This window comes from Mytilus edulis, chromosome 6 (assembly GCF_963676685.1).
Source record: "Mytilus edulis chromosome 6, xbMytEdul2.2, whole genome shotgun sequence".
NCBI lineage: Eukaryota > Metazoa > Mollusca > Bivalvia > Mytilida > Mytilidae > Mytilus > Mytilus edulis.
Genome location: NC_092349.1, coordinates 58,935,726 through 58,952,345, shown reverse-complemented (window position 1 = coordinate 58,952,345; position 16,620 = coordinate 58,935,726). Strand labels below are relative to the sequence as shown.

The 16,620-nt window shown below is 31.6% G+C and overlaps 2 protein-coding genes across 2 annotated transcripts; one reads left to right on the top strand and one right to left on the bottom strand.

Annotated features, from left to right (window-relative positions):
- Positions 1-52: 52 nt before the first annotated feature.
- Positions 53-7,464, top strand: LOC139527973 (DNA polymerase delta subunit 4-like). Its single transcript, XM_071323717.1, has 4 exons — positions 53-246; positions 3,129-3,221; positions 3,825-3,936; positions 5,299-7,464. The coding sequence occupies exons 1-4, from the start codon at positions 159-161 to the stop codon at positions 5,321-5,323; spliced, it is 318 nt and encodes a 105-aa protein (XP_071179818.1). The 5' UTR covers positions 53-158; the 3' UTR covers positions 5,324-7,464.
- A 1,556-nt stretch (positions 7,465-9,020) lies between these two features.
- Positions 9,021-15,831, bottom strand: LOC139527972 (steryl-sulfatase-like). The gene is made up of 6 exons (XM_071323715.1): positions 15,684-15,831; positions 13,368-13,617; positions 12,969-13,097; positions 11,637-12,335; positions 10,535-10,819; positions 9,021-9,703 (listed from the first exon to the last, which is right to left on the bottom strand). The coding sequence occupies exons 2-6, from the start codon at positions 13,615-13,617 to the stop codon at positions 9,363-9,365; spliced, it is 1,704 nt and encodes a 567-aa protein (XP_071179816.1). The 5' UTR covers positions 15,684-15,831; the 3' UTR covers positions 9,021-9,362.
- Between the last annotated feature and the right edge of the window lie 789 nt (positions 15,832-16,620).

Below are 16,620 nucleotides of genomic sequence, written 5' to 3'. Positions count from 1 at the left end.
TCTTAAAAATAGAGATTTCACCAATTTCGTTTCGTCTAATATTTGGAGCATTAGATAAACCGAGATAAACATTACCTACTTTCGCTTTTGAAGGAAGCTGAGTTTGCAAATTAAAGTGTCAAGTTATAACCTGTAAACATAACCTAAGAAGCAGAACAATGAAAATGGCAACACGTTCTTTCATTACCAATTCTTTCAAGTCTGTCAAGACTCCTAAAGGAAAAGATAAAAAGGAACCAACAAATGGTATTTTAAAAGCTGAATTTATATATATACGTAAAATATATTGATAATTATAAAAACTAGAAGCATATAAAAAATGATAGACCCCTTTAGGGATTCTGACTGCAGAGCAATTTTTTGATTTAACCACTTTGAGAGTGACCAAATCAGAAAATGGCTACTGACTCAGGGGATCCCAAAAGGGATTCAGAAATGTAATCCAACTTAGAAATTGGTAATTTTAACTCATTTATTGTAATACACCTTATCGCTATGTGTCCGCCATTACTGGACATCACACAAGTTCCTGTAAAATGTTGACATGAAAATACAAAATATCTGACACCACAATAGAAAAGTGGTTGTTGTATGATGTCAATAATTCAAGCAGGACAGATTCTTGGGTAAATGGGTAAGCTGGTAATAGTGTATATGTACACATGTAATTAACCATATAATTAAAATTGAGAATGGAAATGGGGAATGTGTCAAAGAGACAACAACCCGACCAAATAAAAAACAACAGCAGAGGGTCACCAACAGGTCTTCAATGTAGCGAGAAATTCCCGCACCCGGAGGCGTCCTTCAGCTGGCCCCTAAACAAATATACATGTATACTAGTCCAGTGATAATGAACGCCATACTAATTTCCAAATTGTACATATATATTGTTACATACACAATCTAACAAGTTGAGATATATAAACACCAAAAGATGGTGACAATTCTAAAAATGAATAACTAACATTAGGAAATGAAAAGTCACCTCTTTTATCATAAATACTGGTATTTAGCTTCCCATTAAGGATATAGATATCAAGATCCAGGAAAGGGCAGTGTTCATTGTTAGTATTAGCATGGAAGTATTATATTGACAGGAACTCTAACAAGCGGACTTCAAACGTTTATAGTGCGATGCCGCAAAATCGTTAAGTATCTGTTATAATGAACTTGACATGTCTTATGGATGCATGGGTTCCGATCAATTTTTTGGAACCTTGTGAATGATTGTAATTACAGAACATACCGAAATAACCAGATGTGTACTTAATTCAAGGAAATGACATTTACCGACCATGTGAATGACAAATATGTTAGTTTTTACAGGATTTGCTGCTTAAAAACAAATAAAAAGAAAATAAACGAAATCCCGCGACTGTTTTCACCAAAAAAAAAAAAAAAAAAAAAAAAACTGAAGAGTAAAAATACTCACAAGCCATAAACATTTCAGTTTAAGTTGCAATCAATTTTAAAATAGTAAGATTTTTATTCATGAGAGAGCCATTGACTAAACATGCGTAACTGTTATATACATGGTAGGCTTGAAAATCATAAAATTCTCATGTAAAGTAAAAGGAAAAGTTTTTATCAGTAATTATTATCGCGTTTTACTGCTAACTTTGACAAATATTTTAATAAAGTGTTTAATGAAAGAATTTCAAACAAAAATTTAATCCAAAAGTTGGCCGGGGGGACGGGGTTAAAAAGCTTTGATCCGAAGAAAATATCAAATATTTTGATTTATTGTTTACTAAAAGTCCAATGGCAAATATTTCATGCAATTAAACAAGAAACAGAAACATAAATTGCTTAGCATACAGTGTAAGATGTCACAGTTCAGAACTGTTAAGCTTTTAAACACATAAATAAATTCTAATTTGGTTTCCATGATAAAAAAAAATTAAACTGCATAGGGCCCATCATGGTGATCGTTCTTTAAATGCATCCAGAAATATTAAAAGCCATCCTTAAAAATAAATCTGTCAGACGTCAGATCGAGTAATCTCGGACTAGGTTGAATATTTAAGGTTGTTTACAACTTTGGAATTATCATAAAAGGTGTAACAATTCATCTGCATGTCTCGTAACCTGATATTGCTATGTAGAGGTCATCACATGTGTGTAATTATTAACCTCTTTTAGTCTTTAAAACATATTTGATAAATAAGTTAATAACATTTTACGATAGAGAAAACCATAAATATTTGTGTAACACTCGATAAAATTTTACAATCTTTAAACTAAAATTTGAGTTATCTGGCACCATCTGGCACACTACAAGCGCATCACATTATTTTCTGTTACCACTCTTACTTCAGAATCATGTAATTTTCATAATCGGATATTTCCTGTTTTCCAAGTTCCAATGATTAAAACATACTCAACAAAACTAAAAATAAGCTTGCCCTTTTTCCGAATGCAGTTAATTTTATTATGTCATTCTGTTAAATATGGACCAATTTTTTCGATCTTTTCAGCGTTGTTCTTCATTTATTGAACGGAAACAGGTGTTGTTGTTTATGTGGCAATTAACAAATAACCACGGGAGTTTCCGTGTTTATTTACATTGGTAGGTAGATAAGACAATCAATATTAAATCAAGTGATAAGACCAGCTTCAGTTAAAAGAACAGGCGAAGGTGGCATCACAGATACCCCACAAAGGAGTTATCACGAACTTGTCAAACTGAGTCGGAACCTTTTATTTTCTTAAAGAAATCAGTGGGATGGGAATGTGCTAATTTTTCGTTGGAGTTACTGTCAATATAATACTTCCATGGTATTAGCTTTATTTAAGGTCAGGTAGGCAGGATAAATCTCTTTAGTGTACATACTGAAATCATTGTTGAGATCCAATATCACCCAAAGGACTAAAAGTGTTATTAAATTTTTGAATCAGATGTTCTTTCGATGGTCTATGCTGATTTTAGTCATAAATTCTAACTCATATTAATACAGAAGTATATAAAGTGTAATTTTCCAAAAAGACCAGTTGAGATGAAAATATTAACAGCAAAAGTTGAACATGTACAATTACAAAAATGTCCAGGTATTAAGTTTTTGTTGAATGATATGAATTTCATTGATTTATTTTCACATGTGCATTATCTTTATTTTGTATTCCAGATGGCCATCCAAGCACAAGTAAAACAGATGTAGAAGATGAATTGAAAATACTGAGGCATTTTGATGTCACATTAGAATTTGGTCCATGTTCAGGTATATATTGTTTTATAGAATGATATTCCATCATTAAACAAATTCATATTTGTTTGCCCCTGAAGTGGAGAGGGTATTTAGTTTTACCCTTGTCCAACTGTACATCTGTCCCTACTTTCATACATCCCGAAATTGGTTCCGTTCTCTATCTTTAGCTTGCCACAACCAAATGTTATGAAACTAATACACAATACTTATTACCACAAAAGGACAGATAAAGTTTGAATTTGGGTGGGGTTCACTTTTACCTTTCTAGAGTTGTGCCCCTTTACCAAAACAAATTTTTCATTTCTATTCCCTAACTTCAGTTTGTCTCATTCAAATGTTATGAACCTTATACCCAATACTTATTACCACAAACCACAGACCAAGCACGAATTTAGGTAGAATCACTTTTACAGTTAATGAGTTATGACCCTTTATAGTGTAAAATACATCATCTGTGTCTCGTGGAAAATTCCAATCTTATTTATTTTAGGTAATTTCACTCATAGTCTATTTCATGAAAAAGAATATGCTTCTAATATAGCTTTCATCATCCAATGTTCAACATACCACATAAAGTCAATAAAGTTAACCTTTTACATACATTGTACATTTTAGGAATAACAAGAATGGAAAGATGGAAGAGAGCAGATAAACACGGCCTGAATCCTCCAGTCATTGTAAAGGAAATCCTAGATAAACATTTAGACGATGAAGAATACACAGAATGGTGAGATATATATAATATTGTCAGAAAAATAGTTCATATATACATGATATATATAATATTGTGAGACAAAAAAGTTCATATTATAGGGTTATTGCATGAATATTAGGGAATAGAGTAAAATTTTATATTGCACGAGCTTGCGAGTGCAATATATGTTCTACGAGGGACAATATTCCCCAATATTCATGCGATAATCCTTTTATTGAATAGCAATATAATATTTGTAAGTAAAAATTAGTTTAAACTAAGATTTTGTCTTGATGACGTCATGAATTTTGAAGATTTATTGCACTAGTGCAATATTGGAACTTATTGCACGCTAACTTTTGGTTACTTTCTGTGGGAAATATGATATTGCTATGCAATAAATACACATATTAAATCATATTTTTTTATTGACGAATTTTATTTTAGAAATATTTAAAATAAGGCTACCTCAACTTCTACTTTGAAGTGAAAGTTCATAGGGAAATAGTTTCAATGACGTTTTCCTTTGGGATATAGTTTACCAGAAGCAACAGTTTTCCCCAAATTTATTAATCTTCAGGTGTTTCTAGTTTTGACATTCAGTAACTTCGATATCAATTACAAGTAATGTTTAACATGTTTATCATACTCCACACAGCTGATATATAGCTTTGTTTCTCTTTAAATTGGATCAAGATTTTTTCTTTGACCGTTATGGAATAACTGTTTCACAAATGATATCGGATATGTTCCTTACGTCGTAACTACAACCCCCTTTCCTTTCTTGAATGTAACCTACCAAATAAGACTATTTACCGGATTTGTTATCACATAAGCAACACGACAGGTGCCACATATGGAGCAAAATCTGCTTACCCTTCCAGAACGCCTGAGATCACCCCTAGTTTGGTGGGGTTCGTGTTGTTTATTCTTTAGTTTTCTATGTTGTGTCATGTGTACTATTGTTTGTCTGTTTGTCTTTTTTCATTTTTGGCAATGGGGTTGTCAGTTTATTTTCTATTTATGAGTTTGACTGTCTCTCTGCTATCTTTCATCCCTCTTTTGGTATAACAGAACAGTAAGTGAAGCTTTTAAGTTATTTTCCAATGCTGTACAGTGACTTGAAGTTGTTAGTTTCTGTGACATATTTGGTTTCTTGTGGAGAGACAACTTGTCTCATTGGCAATCATACCAAATGTTCTTATTTTTATTTTCCCCTCGACAAAAAAAAAACATTTCTCTCAGCAGGGCCATAATGAAATTTTTAGTGTCTTGGGAAAAATAAAATGTTTTTTTTTCCTTAATACTGTTGAATAACTGTATAATATTACCAGATAACCTTAGGAACTCAACTAGAATGACCATTGAAATAATGTATAAAATTTTCTTTTTCAGTCTTTGGAAAGACTATCAACTTTAAGGATATGGAAAGAAAATCCACTCACCGTTATGTGTTCAAAACAAGAGACAGAAATGAACCGTAATCTTTATAATAATTTATTGGTATACATGTAAATTGGAAATCCATTTAATCACTCAGGTTATGTGTCATACATAAAAATGTTTTGTTGAAAAATATTTATAGATTTAAAACCCTTTGCAATACAGTACTCTAATATGCTCTTTTAAAATGCACCAATAATTTTAAAGCAGGATTTACCTGATTACAGTTATGCCTACAAGACAACCTTTTCTTAACTTATCTGACATGTGCCCCTCAATAAGAGATAGAATTTGAGACTTAGTTTTGATAAAAAATTATGTCAATTAGTATTGAGTAAATTCATAAAGCGCAAGTCTTTTTTATATGTCCTTTTGAGATCTACAGTAATTTCGATAAACACTTTTGTTAGTGGAATAATAATCATGTTAAATGCTTAAGTTTATGTCTCAGAAAAGGATTTCTAATCTATTCAGTGAACCAAAAACCGAGGTATTAGCATGCTTAGACTTATTATATTTATGTATTACATACATACTTTATAATCTTAACATTTGTTATAATTGTTGATTTCTCATGATTTTGTTGTTGTACTATTTATTTTATTTATAGATGTTTGTTTTTTTGTAAAATTCATATGATTAGACATAGATGTATTGTACAATTATTTTGACTAGTAATATTTTTTTTTTTTATTTTTTTTTATAGTTATACACCTTCTGTAGTCGGAAACATTTTTATAGCTGTGTACAAAAAGTTTAAGTTTCATTTACTACATCTTGTGTTTTATACCCATTTCTCATCAGTTGGTCTCATTATGAATATTTGTTTTTATTCTGTCAAAAATTAGCACAACATGTGTGTAAATGGGCATTTGTTAGTTATCAAATGAACACAAATATTTATGTTTGGTTTGATTTTCTGTAATATCAAAAACAGTGTTTGTGTGTATCAGATCATACTTTTCTCCTCAATTGTGAACAACCTTGAATATGAAAAAAGAATGTACATCAATGAAACAGTAACCCAAGGTCACAAAATAACATCAAGGTTAAAATATAGTTTTAGGCCCTGATTATATGAGATCAAGACGGAGTATCAAGATTTGAAACTAACTGTATTTATGGTACTTTTTAAATGCCCATGTTCTTTATTAGATATATTTAAACCAATATGAATTTATTTAAGCTTATATTGATTTCTTCTTTTTCTGTATTTGTTAAAGAAATACATGTTTTTGTACCATAATAAGGATTTTAGCAAAAGCTTCAGTAAAAAATGAAGATGACATTAGCATGTAGAAGTTGAACTTAGTGATAGAATTTGAGACTTAGTTTTGGAAAAAAGTTCTGTCAAATTCTAGTAGTATTGAGTAAATTAACAAGGGGTTAGTTTCTCTTACATGTCCTTTTACAAGGTGAAGCTACACTATTTCGATTAACACTTCTGTTATTCCAATAACAATCATGTTAAGTGTTTAAGTTTATGTCTCAGGTAAGGATTTTAATCTATCTAGCAAACCAAAAATGGTTATATAAGTATGCTTAGACTTTTTATATATATGTATTGCAGTAGTCATATTACATATTGGGTACATAATTTATTATTTTGACATTTGTTATGATTGTTAATATCTACGACTTTGTTATTGCATTATTTATTCCCTTTGTAGATTTTTGTTTTTTTGTAAATTTTAAATTATTAGACTTTACTATATTGTACAATTAAATTGATTAGTAATTATTTAGTTTTTTGTAGTTATACATCATCAAGTGGCTTAAATGTTTTTGTTTCTGTGTGCAAAATGTTTTAGTTCCATTACATCTTGTACTTTACACCTATCTCTTACCACTTGGTCTCATTATGAATATTTGTATTTATTTTGTCAAAATTTGCATAAAAGATTATAACAATGTGTGTATCATTGTATTGGAGCACATGTTTGAAGACCCATGTCCAGTCCTTTATTAACCTGGTTTACACACTTTGCAGAACCTATCTACTTAATTTTGTTCTAGTTCTGAATATGCGTATAATATTTGTAACCGATTGTTAACCAAACATCAAAATGTGTATTATTTATTTCAACAACATCATTGAATAAAAAGTAAAACAATGCATTTTATCGAATGTAACAACGCCATGTTAAGCAACTGCTGCAGCAAATAGATTTAAGAAGATGTGGTATGAGTGCCAATTAGACAACTCTCCATCCAAGTCACACTTTATAAAAAAGTAAACCGTTATAGGTCAAAGTTCAGCCTTCAACACGGATTATTGGCTTACACCTAACACCAAGCTATAAAATGGCTAGTGCAAAATCATTAAAACAGGGAAACCAACAGTCTAATCTATATAAAACACGAGAAACACTTATAAACCACATCAGAAACGACAACCACTGAACAACAGGTTCCTAACTTAGACCAGGTGCAAACAAACATAGCGAGTTTTAACGTTAACCATAATGATAAATCTGTAGTTCTTGTATGCATTTGTTTAGTTATGAATCGCTTGATATCCATTTTTGGAAAAATTTATTGGAGTTTATAAAGGATTTTATTTGTTTCTTGATGGTACATCATGTACTATCGGTCGTTTTTCAGTGGTGATTACTTCCAGTGTTGTACTGAAATAATAACTTTGTGTTATCTTCCTTTAAGTTAACTTGTGATTAAAGTTAACCAAGACAACCCCATTACTAGATCTAAGAATATTGTTTTATCGGTACTAGTATCAATATTGATTTTGTTATCAATAAATAATATCAATGTCATAAATTCTGTCGATAATCGTATTTTGTCATTGCACAAGCTGACGTCTTTAAACTAAATCTATTGGATGTTGGATAGGTGCTTGTTATTTTAGTCTAAGGCACATAATTTTCTGTTAGTTGTTATTGGGTTTGAACTTACTTTGGTAACTGCGAGTACCCTCAGATTTGTGTCCTTTGAGTTTTTGCTAGATGTGTTATGCCAGTTATCGTTCTGCTGAGTTATGCCTTTTTCAACTGGTTGTTAACGTCTGTTCTTGTGTTGTAATGTTACACTAGTGACTCACATTTAAATTGCGCCTTTTTTGGGGACATCTAATAGCTTCATATGCAGTATGAGTTTTGTACAATGTCGAAGAAATACGATAATCTATTGTGGCTTAAAGCTACGTCATTCAGTTCTTGGTTGAAAGTTGTCTTGTTGGCAATAACTACTAACTGGTAGATCAAGGTGAACCCGAACAAACCCAAAGGTGGCATTAAAAGATCGAAATAACCCCCTCCCCCAAAAAACCATTCCCGTGGCTTCAAAAGAGCAAGACAACATAAAACAAAATATCAGGTGGCATTACAGTAGCAATACAAACTGACAAAACAAAAGTCCTTAAAATTCACAAATGATAAACTTTGCCTTATGGTGATATGTAAAACCATAATTTATAACAATTACATCATTGTTTTTAAATAGAAAATTATATTTATAACATATAATTTAATTAATACTATTTATCTAAACAGTAGTTTACCTATGTTCGAAGCACTAACATCCTTATTGATAGAAACCAAAATAAAAACAGGTGTGAGGGAATACAATGATCTCAAAACGGGACGGCAAATGTGTCAAACAATCACGAAATGAAAAATACAATAGCATCAACACTTTTACAGCAAAAATTAACTCAAGAAGTTGTAAATTTTATATTTAGTTATAATTAATTTAAAACACAATGCACACGATCTGTACACAAACATGAGTATTCATAATAGCATTTCGAGTGATGAAAAAATGGGAAAAAGATCTTACACGAAACATGAATAGAAACAAAATAAACTAGTCATGCAGATATTTCTGAAGTCATGTTTAGAAATGATAAGACCTCGTTATAAAATAATATACTATTACTTTTTATGGGTGTGTATGAGTAAATGTTTTAGATTTACCTTTATAAGGAATGCTCAAATCCAAAAAATTGATAGCCAGGGATGTATACAAACGTAAAAACATATTTTTGTGAGAATGGAACTTTAGCTATATTTAAGATCAGAACATTTACAAGAAGGAAAATTACAACAAGGTTGTAACAAAGGATTCCATAGAAGTTTACTTATTGTTAACTGAGAGTTTATAGTACCAACAGATTTCACATGCTCAGTTAATTCTTTCATCATTATGTCTCTAAGATTTCTATATTTTTCACCAGAATCAGATGGTATAGGATTTTGTTCCCCTAGATCAATTGTCATTTCATAAAACACCGGAGGATCGAGTGATATAGCATTTCTACAAGCACACACTAAACCAGCACATTTTGTTTCTCCTGGCATGTAGTTTGGTTCTTTAAATACCAGCTTCCATATCTGATTACCTTGAGAGAAAAAACAAATTCAGTTCATCTAACTAGTATAATAATATCAATTATAAAACTGCAAATTATCAATAAACCTTATGTCTTAGGTAGGGTTTATAAAACAGAAAATTGAAGAACTTATAAAATGACAATAGATATAGGAAGATGTGGTATGAGTGCCAATGAGACAATTCTCCATCCAAGTCACAATTTATAAAAGTAAACCGTTATAGGTCAAGTTACATTCTTCAACACGGATCATTGGCTCACACCGAACAGCAAGCTATAAAAGGCTCCAAAATATTACTAGTGTCAAACCAATCAAACGGGAAAACCAACGGTCTAATCTATATAAAAACGAGAAACGAGAAACACTTATGACTTAATGACTTTATAAACTGTATGCGTCCGATATACTTTCTAGATTAACCTGCATTAGGAACGTTCAGCCCAAAAACCTTGAAAGCCATTGCTGTATCTGAATACTTGAAGTGCTTGCTGTAAAAAACATAATAGCCAAATTCATCTAAAATTAACTCAGCCGGAGGGGGTTGGAATCAAAGTTGCTTAGTTACATTTGATGTTACCAACGGAGACTTTATGAAAATAATGTAATACAATATGCCAACACTGGCACACTGGATACTGACATAAAGATAGCATCGGGGACTTACAGTCCAACAGCAGGAGTATTGAACCATTAATAGAAAATAAAAATGACACCTTTTAAATTTATGCGTCCGAAGCACTTTACTGGATTTACTTTTTACTGGTGAAACCAATATGATAAAAGTAAGTTGTTTTGTCAGTTCTACATGTTCTATAGCATGTATATTAAAGCTATATTACCTTCTGTGGGTCTGTATCTCATTGCATGGATTTCATTGTTACAATAATGATAGAGAAACGGATTAGGAGTGATGTTTTCTTTTTGTTTCATTAACGGCATGATATCTTTTCCGTCAATATGTCTATCATTTGGTATATCTGCCCCTATTAAATTGCTGATCGTTGTGAACATATCCATCTGAGTGGTTGGTTCACTTATTTCGATGTTTTCTTTTATTTGATTTGGTAATCGTACTATTGATGGAACTCTTATTCCACCGTCTACTGAAGTTTGAGCTTTACCACCTTAAAAGGTAAGAAGACAATACAACTGCTGTAAATTCAGAACTTATTGCGAAAATTGCTACAGGGTTAAAATCGCAAAAATTTAAACTTGCATTTTGAAATTTAGTATATAACTTTAATAGGATTTTTCTCAATATCGCAAAAATAAAAATCGCATATTAGTATGTGTATAATGACAAAATCGCTATAATGCACCCAATAATTTCTGAATTTATAGTACATTCTTATATAATGAAAGAACGTCAATTTTTTTTATTTTTCTATGTTTATATTTTTGCAGATTTCACATGCTATTTATTCTTTAAAGGTTTCCTTCAAATTGTAATTCATTTGTCGGTTTTCATTTGACAACACAATGCATATTGACTTGGACAAATAGGGGTATTTCAGAATAGTCTTTCCCTTAATCTTTTGAAGACGTGCAAAGTGAAATGTGCTTTTCTTAGAGAATTTTCAAATTTTTCAAATGTGAATGGATTTCTCGGAAATAAAATTGTCGATCGGAATATTCCAGTGTCTCCATAAGGGTACTGACTATTTCTGGAATCCCAATTAGGAAAAATCAATAGCAATCGGACCATATATTCGCTTATTTTCATACAAATTCCTAAACTGAACAATGATAGAGGACACAAATTTGAAACAAAAGGTATCGAACGACTGGAGGGATAAAAATATCAAACAATATGGAACCCTTGTTTATATTTCAGTATGATTAAAGTTGTTAACATGTTCGCGCGCCTGGTATCAATGAAAGTACTATTAGGAACGTAACATGACAAAACGCAAAGAATGAAGAAACTATACAGACACAAACCTTTAAAGGGTGTATTGACACCTCCGTCTACTTCACCGTGCAGTCCTCTTTCTTCTAAATGAGCACCATTATCAGATGTAAAATAAACAAGAGTGTCATCTGCAAGACCAAGTTCGGAGAGACTAGATAAAATCTGGCCTGTCCCATAATCCATTTCTTCGATGGCGTCTCCATACCGACCATGTTTGGATTTCCCTCGAAACTGTTTTGAAGTGATGAGTGCTGTATGAACATGACTCCAGCTTACCACCAATAGAAATGGTACATTTTCCTTTTTACTATTTTCCAAAAATTCTATACTTTCCTTAGTATAACGTTCAGACAATGTCTCCAAATTTATTGGTTGTTCTACTAAATCGAAATTGCGATATAGCAAGGAGTTGAAAAGCATGACATGGTGAAAAGCAAAGAAAACGTATCCCCATACAAGACAAATTAGAAACAATATGACAGATAAAATAACTGCTCCTATATATTTCTTCCGGTAAAGAAAATACATTGGAAGCATGATTGCAATGATACTTGCTAATGCTTGCCAATGTATCATTGGGTTCTGGGAATAAAAAACACTCGAGCCATCATCATACCAGTCTTGCATATTTGTAAGAGGATGTCCGTAGTAGTAATCAAATCCATGGTTGAGAGGGTGGAATATACTGTCGTTGTATTTTGACTCGCTCCAACCAAGATGCCATTTTCCTTAAATCAAAAGTTTCAATTAAACATGCCGTTAAGAATGAAATAGGAATGCACAATGTGTTATGTATTGTATTTATGTCTATGGCAAAATAAATATTATCTTTAAGTAAACATTTTTGTTTCTGTTTTTTTTTTTAATAATTCAGATCATAAGTTATGACTGCAAGTAAATTAAAGTTATGCTTTGTTGTCTTTATCATATTTATGGGTCAAGAAATAAATCCTTCATGTCAAACTCTATGCTCATCTCAACATGGTTAGGAATTACAGTTATCGATGTTTTACACTGGTTATTCACGAGGTGTAAAATAATGTCAAATATAATGCCTACCCATGTTAAAATGTGCATAGAACATGACATGAAAGTTTTTTTTTCTAATAGGACAAATGCCGTTTTTGTGTAGGTCGAACGGTACGAAAATACCCTAGACAAGATTGGCTGTTACCGTCACCCCTTAAAGTATGTACATTACATTTGCATTCCATGCAATATTGTCCAATACGTAAATAAACTCATCATATATACCAGTATTACATTATTTATTTACGCCAGACGCGCGTTTCGTCTTCAAAAGACTTATCAGTGACGCTTGAATCCAAATATATTTAGTTTTATAAATATATACTAAATACCTATCAATCCAGTTTTATATCCTTTTGATTTAGCTTGTTCTGCTATGGTAACCTCACTTTGTGGTAATCCTGCTGAACTTGCCAGAAACAAAATAACACCAAATCTCGACGGCGGAGTCGGCACCATTCCTATAAAATATATTAATCAATTTTTTTTCAAAGTACCAGATTGTAATAGATTGTAGTGGGGCATCTTCGCTAGCCAAATATAACGAGACTGTGCACACTCCATTTTAGTTTGTTTAAAACGTTCCCCCATTTTTACATTCTATATTTCCATTATCAAAATGTTATTTTGAGACTAATCTCCATTTTTGAAAAAAATTCTACGCAACCCGGCCATATAAGTCTTTAATCCATTTTTCGTATATTTTCATAAATTAAATTTAATATTCTTACCTGTGCGAGAGGGATACCGCCCTGTGAGTAGTGAAGATCTGCTAGGAGTACAAAGAGCAGACGATGTAAGGTGATGAGTCAGTCTTACTCCCTGAGTAGCTAGTTTGTCAATACTTGGAGTTCGAATCGTTTGATTTCCGAAGCAACCGACATCTCCATAACCCAGATCGTCGACAATTATAATAAGAATGTTAGGTGACTTCGCGCTGACCATAGATATACAAAGAATAACAAGCCATGTCTGCATCATCTGAAAATATACCATGTATTCATAACTGTAAAAAATAATTACAATTACAGACTGGTACATTATCGGAAAATATAAAACGTATCGTTACTCGTGATGAAGAATAAAAGGCAACAGTAGTATAGCGCTGTTCAATAGTCATGAATCGATTGAGAGAAAACAAATCCCGGGTTACAAACTAAAACCGATGGAAACACATCAACTACAAGAGGAAAACGTCAGAACAACATAAACACCGAAAATGAGATCAAGTACCGATAAGGGTCAGTCTTCACTTTGTATTACCTTTTTATGTTGTATATATTTTATTGGCCTATAGTTTTTTTAATTTCCTTTATGCATAAAAGTGATTTTACAACTACTGGCATATGGCTTTATCTTGTAGCTGAGTGTTAAGCGTGAAGACTGATAGAGAGTCTCGCTTTTCTTGCTGTTTCTTATCTGTAATTTCCACGAACGTATCTTATGCGAACACCAGTCTTCTCGATGATTGGGTTAAGGTGTGATTTTGGGGCTTGCGTTTTATGTTTAAAGATGTTATATTTATCGCGACGCTTATTTGAGGTGTTAATAGATCGCCTTGTTAACGTTAAAATATTTGCCCTCTTTTACAAGTCCATCATTTGTCCATGGCAGTCCAAACTATCCGCCTGTATTCCATGTGGGCCAACTTTGAAGACCCTAGCTACCTACTGAAAAAGTTGTTAACTTGTTCCCAACTTGAATACGCATGAATCACTGGACGTTAAGAACAACACATGATATTAATTTGATTGAAATACAGTACAAGAATGTGATTGAAAAGTTTTCATCAACATATTCAATTACGTTCTTTTCCAAATGATGAAAACTACATTTATTGTTTTTTAGATAAAAAAAAAAGAAACCCCATCTGGTCATCTGAATATTAAAAATCTTAAATTATAACTTCCTAATACGTCCTGCAATCTTAAGGAGACGTGAGTTTTTGAACCTTGAATTTTTCGAAAAACTAAGGATTTTCTTACCCCAGGAGTAGATTACATTAGCCGTATTTGGCACAACTTTTTGGAATTTTGGATCCTCAATGCTCTTCAACTTTGTATTGATTTGGCTTTTTAACTATTTTGATCTGAGTGTCACTGATGAGTCTTATGTAGACGAAAAGCGCGTCTGGCGTATAAAATTATAATCCTGGTACTTTTGATAACTATTTGGTATCATTTCCCTGACCAAAAGACATTGGTTTTTTTTTAAATTCCTATTATGATCACAACAATGAATTATTGCAGTTTGCCGTCCAATTCAATTGTGAGATTTCCTAGTATATATTTACCACTATTTAAGGCTAATTTGAACTGATAAAGTTATTCACGAATTTCTTTACCAAATCAACGTATGTTACAACAGTTTGTCGATCTTGATGTTACAACAGTTTGGTCGATCTTGCTTATTTTACCGTCTAATTATTTTTAGAAGATATTTGCAAAACAAAATTCCAAAAGATGCATTTTTTTCTGCAGACTGTTACTTTGTCAATTGGCACGCTGAAATTCTGACTCGATGATCAATAGAAGTATAGTTTCTTAATGCTAACGGTATTAAAGACTTGCTCACTATGATAGGTCACTAGACTAATGCAATATGTTAAGATAGTCGGTAAGATAAATTCGTTACATAGTGCACTAGTGACTTAATACGCTCTCACCCCATATGGAATTTACTGACCCAATATATACCGTATTAGGTCACTAACACACTATGTAACTAATACAACCATTCCGATACGTGTGTTGCCTGTTAATATCTGACCATTTTTCAATTACAGCTAAAATTGCATGCATTTCTTCTGTGTCAATATATATATATATATATATATATTCTTCATGATTTACATATTGGATTTATTCTCGAGGATTTATTATTAACTTGCTTTAAAAACTATTTATGATCATGTGATCGTGTTTACCATGTTAACATTGATTTGAATCAAATAAGGCAACATATTAAAAGAAAAGGAAGAGTTTGATTGTAGATTTCACCGGGTCATCTGTATACAATCTACTTTAAATACCGTTTAATTAACTTACGATGTAAGCGTGACCGGTTTCTTTTGATCTCCACTTGTTCAAAACGTATCTTCAATTCTTTATTTAAATGTCACTTTTTCAAGGCAGATGATTGTAAGAAGTACATGGACTTTTCTGTGTTTACATAGCAAATAACGACCTAGATTATGACCTTTGATATATCATACGTTGTATATAAAAGATAACATACAATTTCTTGGTGTATATGATGTATATAGTGTCATAAGCGGATCGAAATTGTAAAAATAATATATATATAATGATTACACATGAAACCGTTGTATGATTTTTTTTTAATGGGGTTCACTTATGATACTTTATTGATGTAATGTTTATTATATTATGAATGTTTTTATTGAATACATATTGACAGATTTCGTACACATGCAAACATTGACAGTTAATCGTTTACCTTTTGTTGATATACATTCAAGCTTTGATATGAATATATGTGTATGAACGCTATAAATATCTTAATCATGTTATTATTCCGAGGTTATTGTAAAAATCGTTAGATTGGAACATCCAGCACAAAAAAATATGTAAACAACACAAAGCACCTATATCTACTTGACTTGCAGTGAACCTTATAATTTTAATGATTCATATATAAGTAAATAATTTTCTTCGTTATCTTTAGAGGGTCATATACAACTGTTATATACATGTTCATCAATTTGACTTAAATTCTCACCTTTGATTAACATAAATCAAAATTGAAATAAGTCTGTAATCTTTAACAATAAGCAAAGCACTTGCTCAATAATATATATCATCATTTCGGGCGTATTGCATTTCCAAAGTCCCAATACTACGTTTCCGCAAATTTAAAGTATACGTTTCCGCAATTTGTAACTATTACTTTTCCGGAAATTTACCTCGGCTGGTAAATTATAAATATTTGAATATATTAGATAAATTATTTATTTTATTTTTT

Bases quoted from the DNA above. Each gene is read 5' to 3' on its own strand.
- LOC139527973 (XM_071323717.1), top strand. From the start codon at position 159: ATGAAAATGGCAACACGTTCTTTCATTACCAATTCTTTCAAGTCTGTC. The intron at 247-3,128 runs GTATTTTAAAAG...TTTGTATTCCAG, and splicing joins TAAAAAGGAACCAACAAATG to ATGGCCATCCAAGCACAAGT. The intron at 3,222-3,824 runs GTATATATTGTT...TGTACATTTTAG, and splicing joins AGAATTTGGTCCATGTTCAG to GAATAACAAGAATGGAAAGA.
- LOC139527972 (XM_071323715.1), bottom strand. From the start codon at position 13,617: ATGATGCAGACATGGCTTGTTATTCTTTGTATATCTATGGTCAGCGCG. The intron at 13,098-13,367 runs GTAAGAATATTA...TATATTTTATAG, and splicing joins GCGGTATCCCTCTCGCACAG to GAATGGTGCCGACTCCGCCG. The intron at 10,820-11,636 runs GTTTGTGTCTGT...TTACCTTTTAAG, and splicing joins TGTCAATACACCCTTTAAAG to GTGGTAAAGCTCAAACTTCA.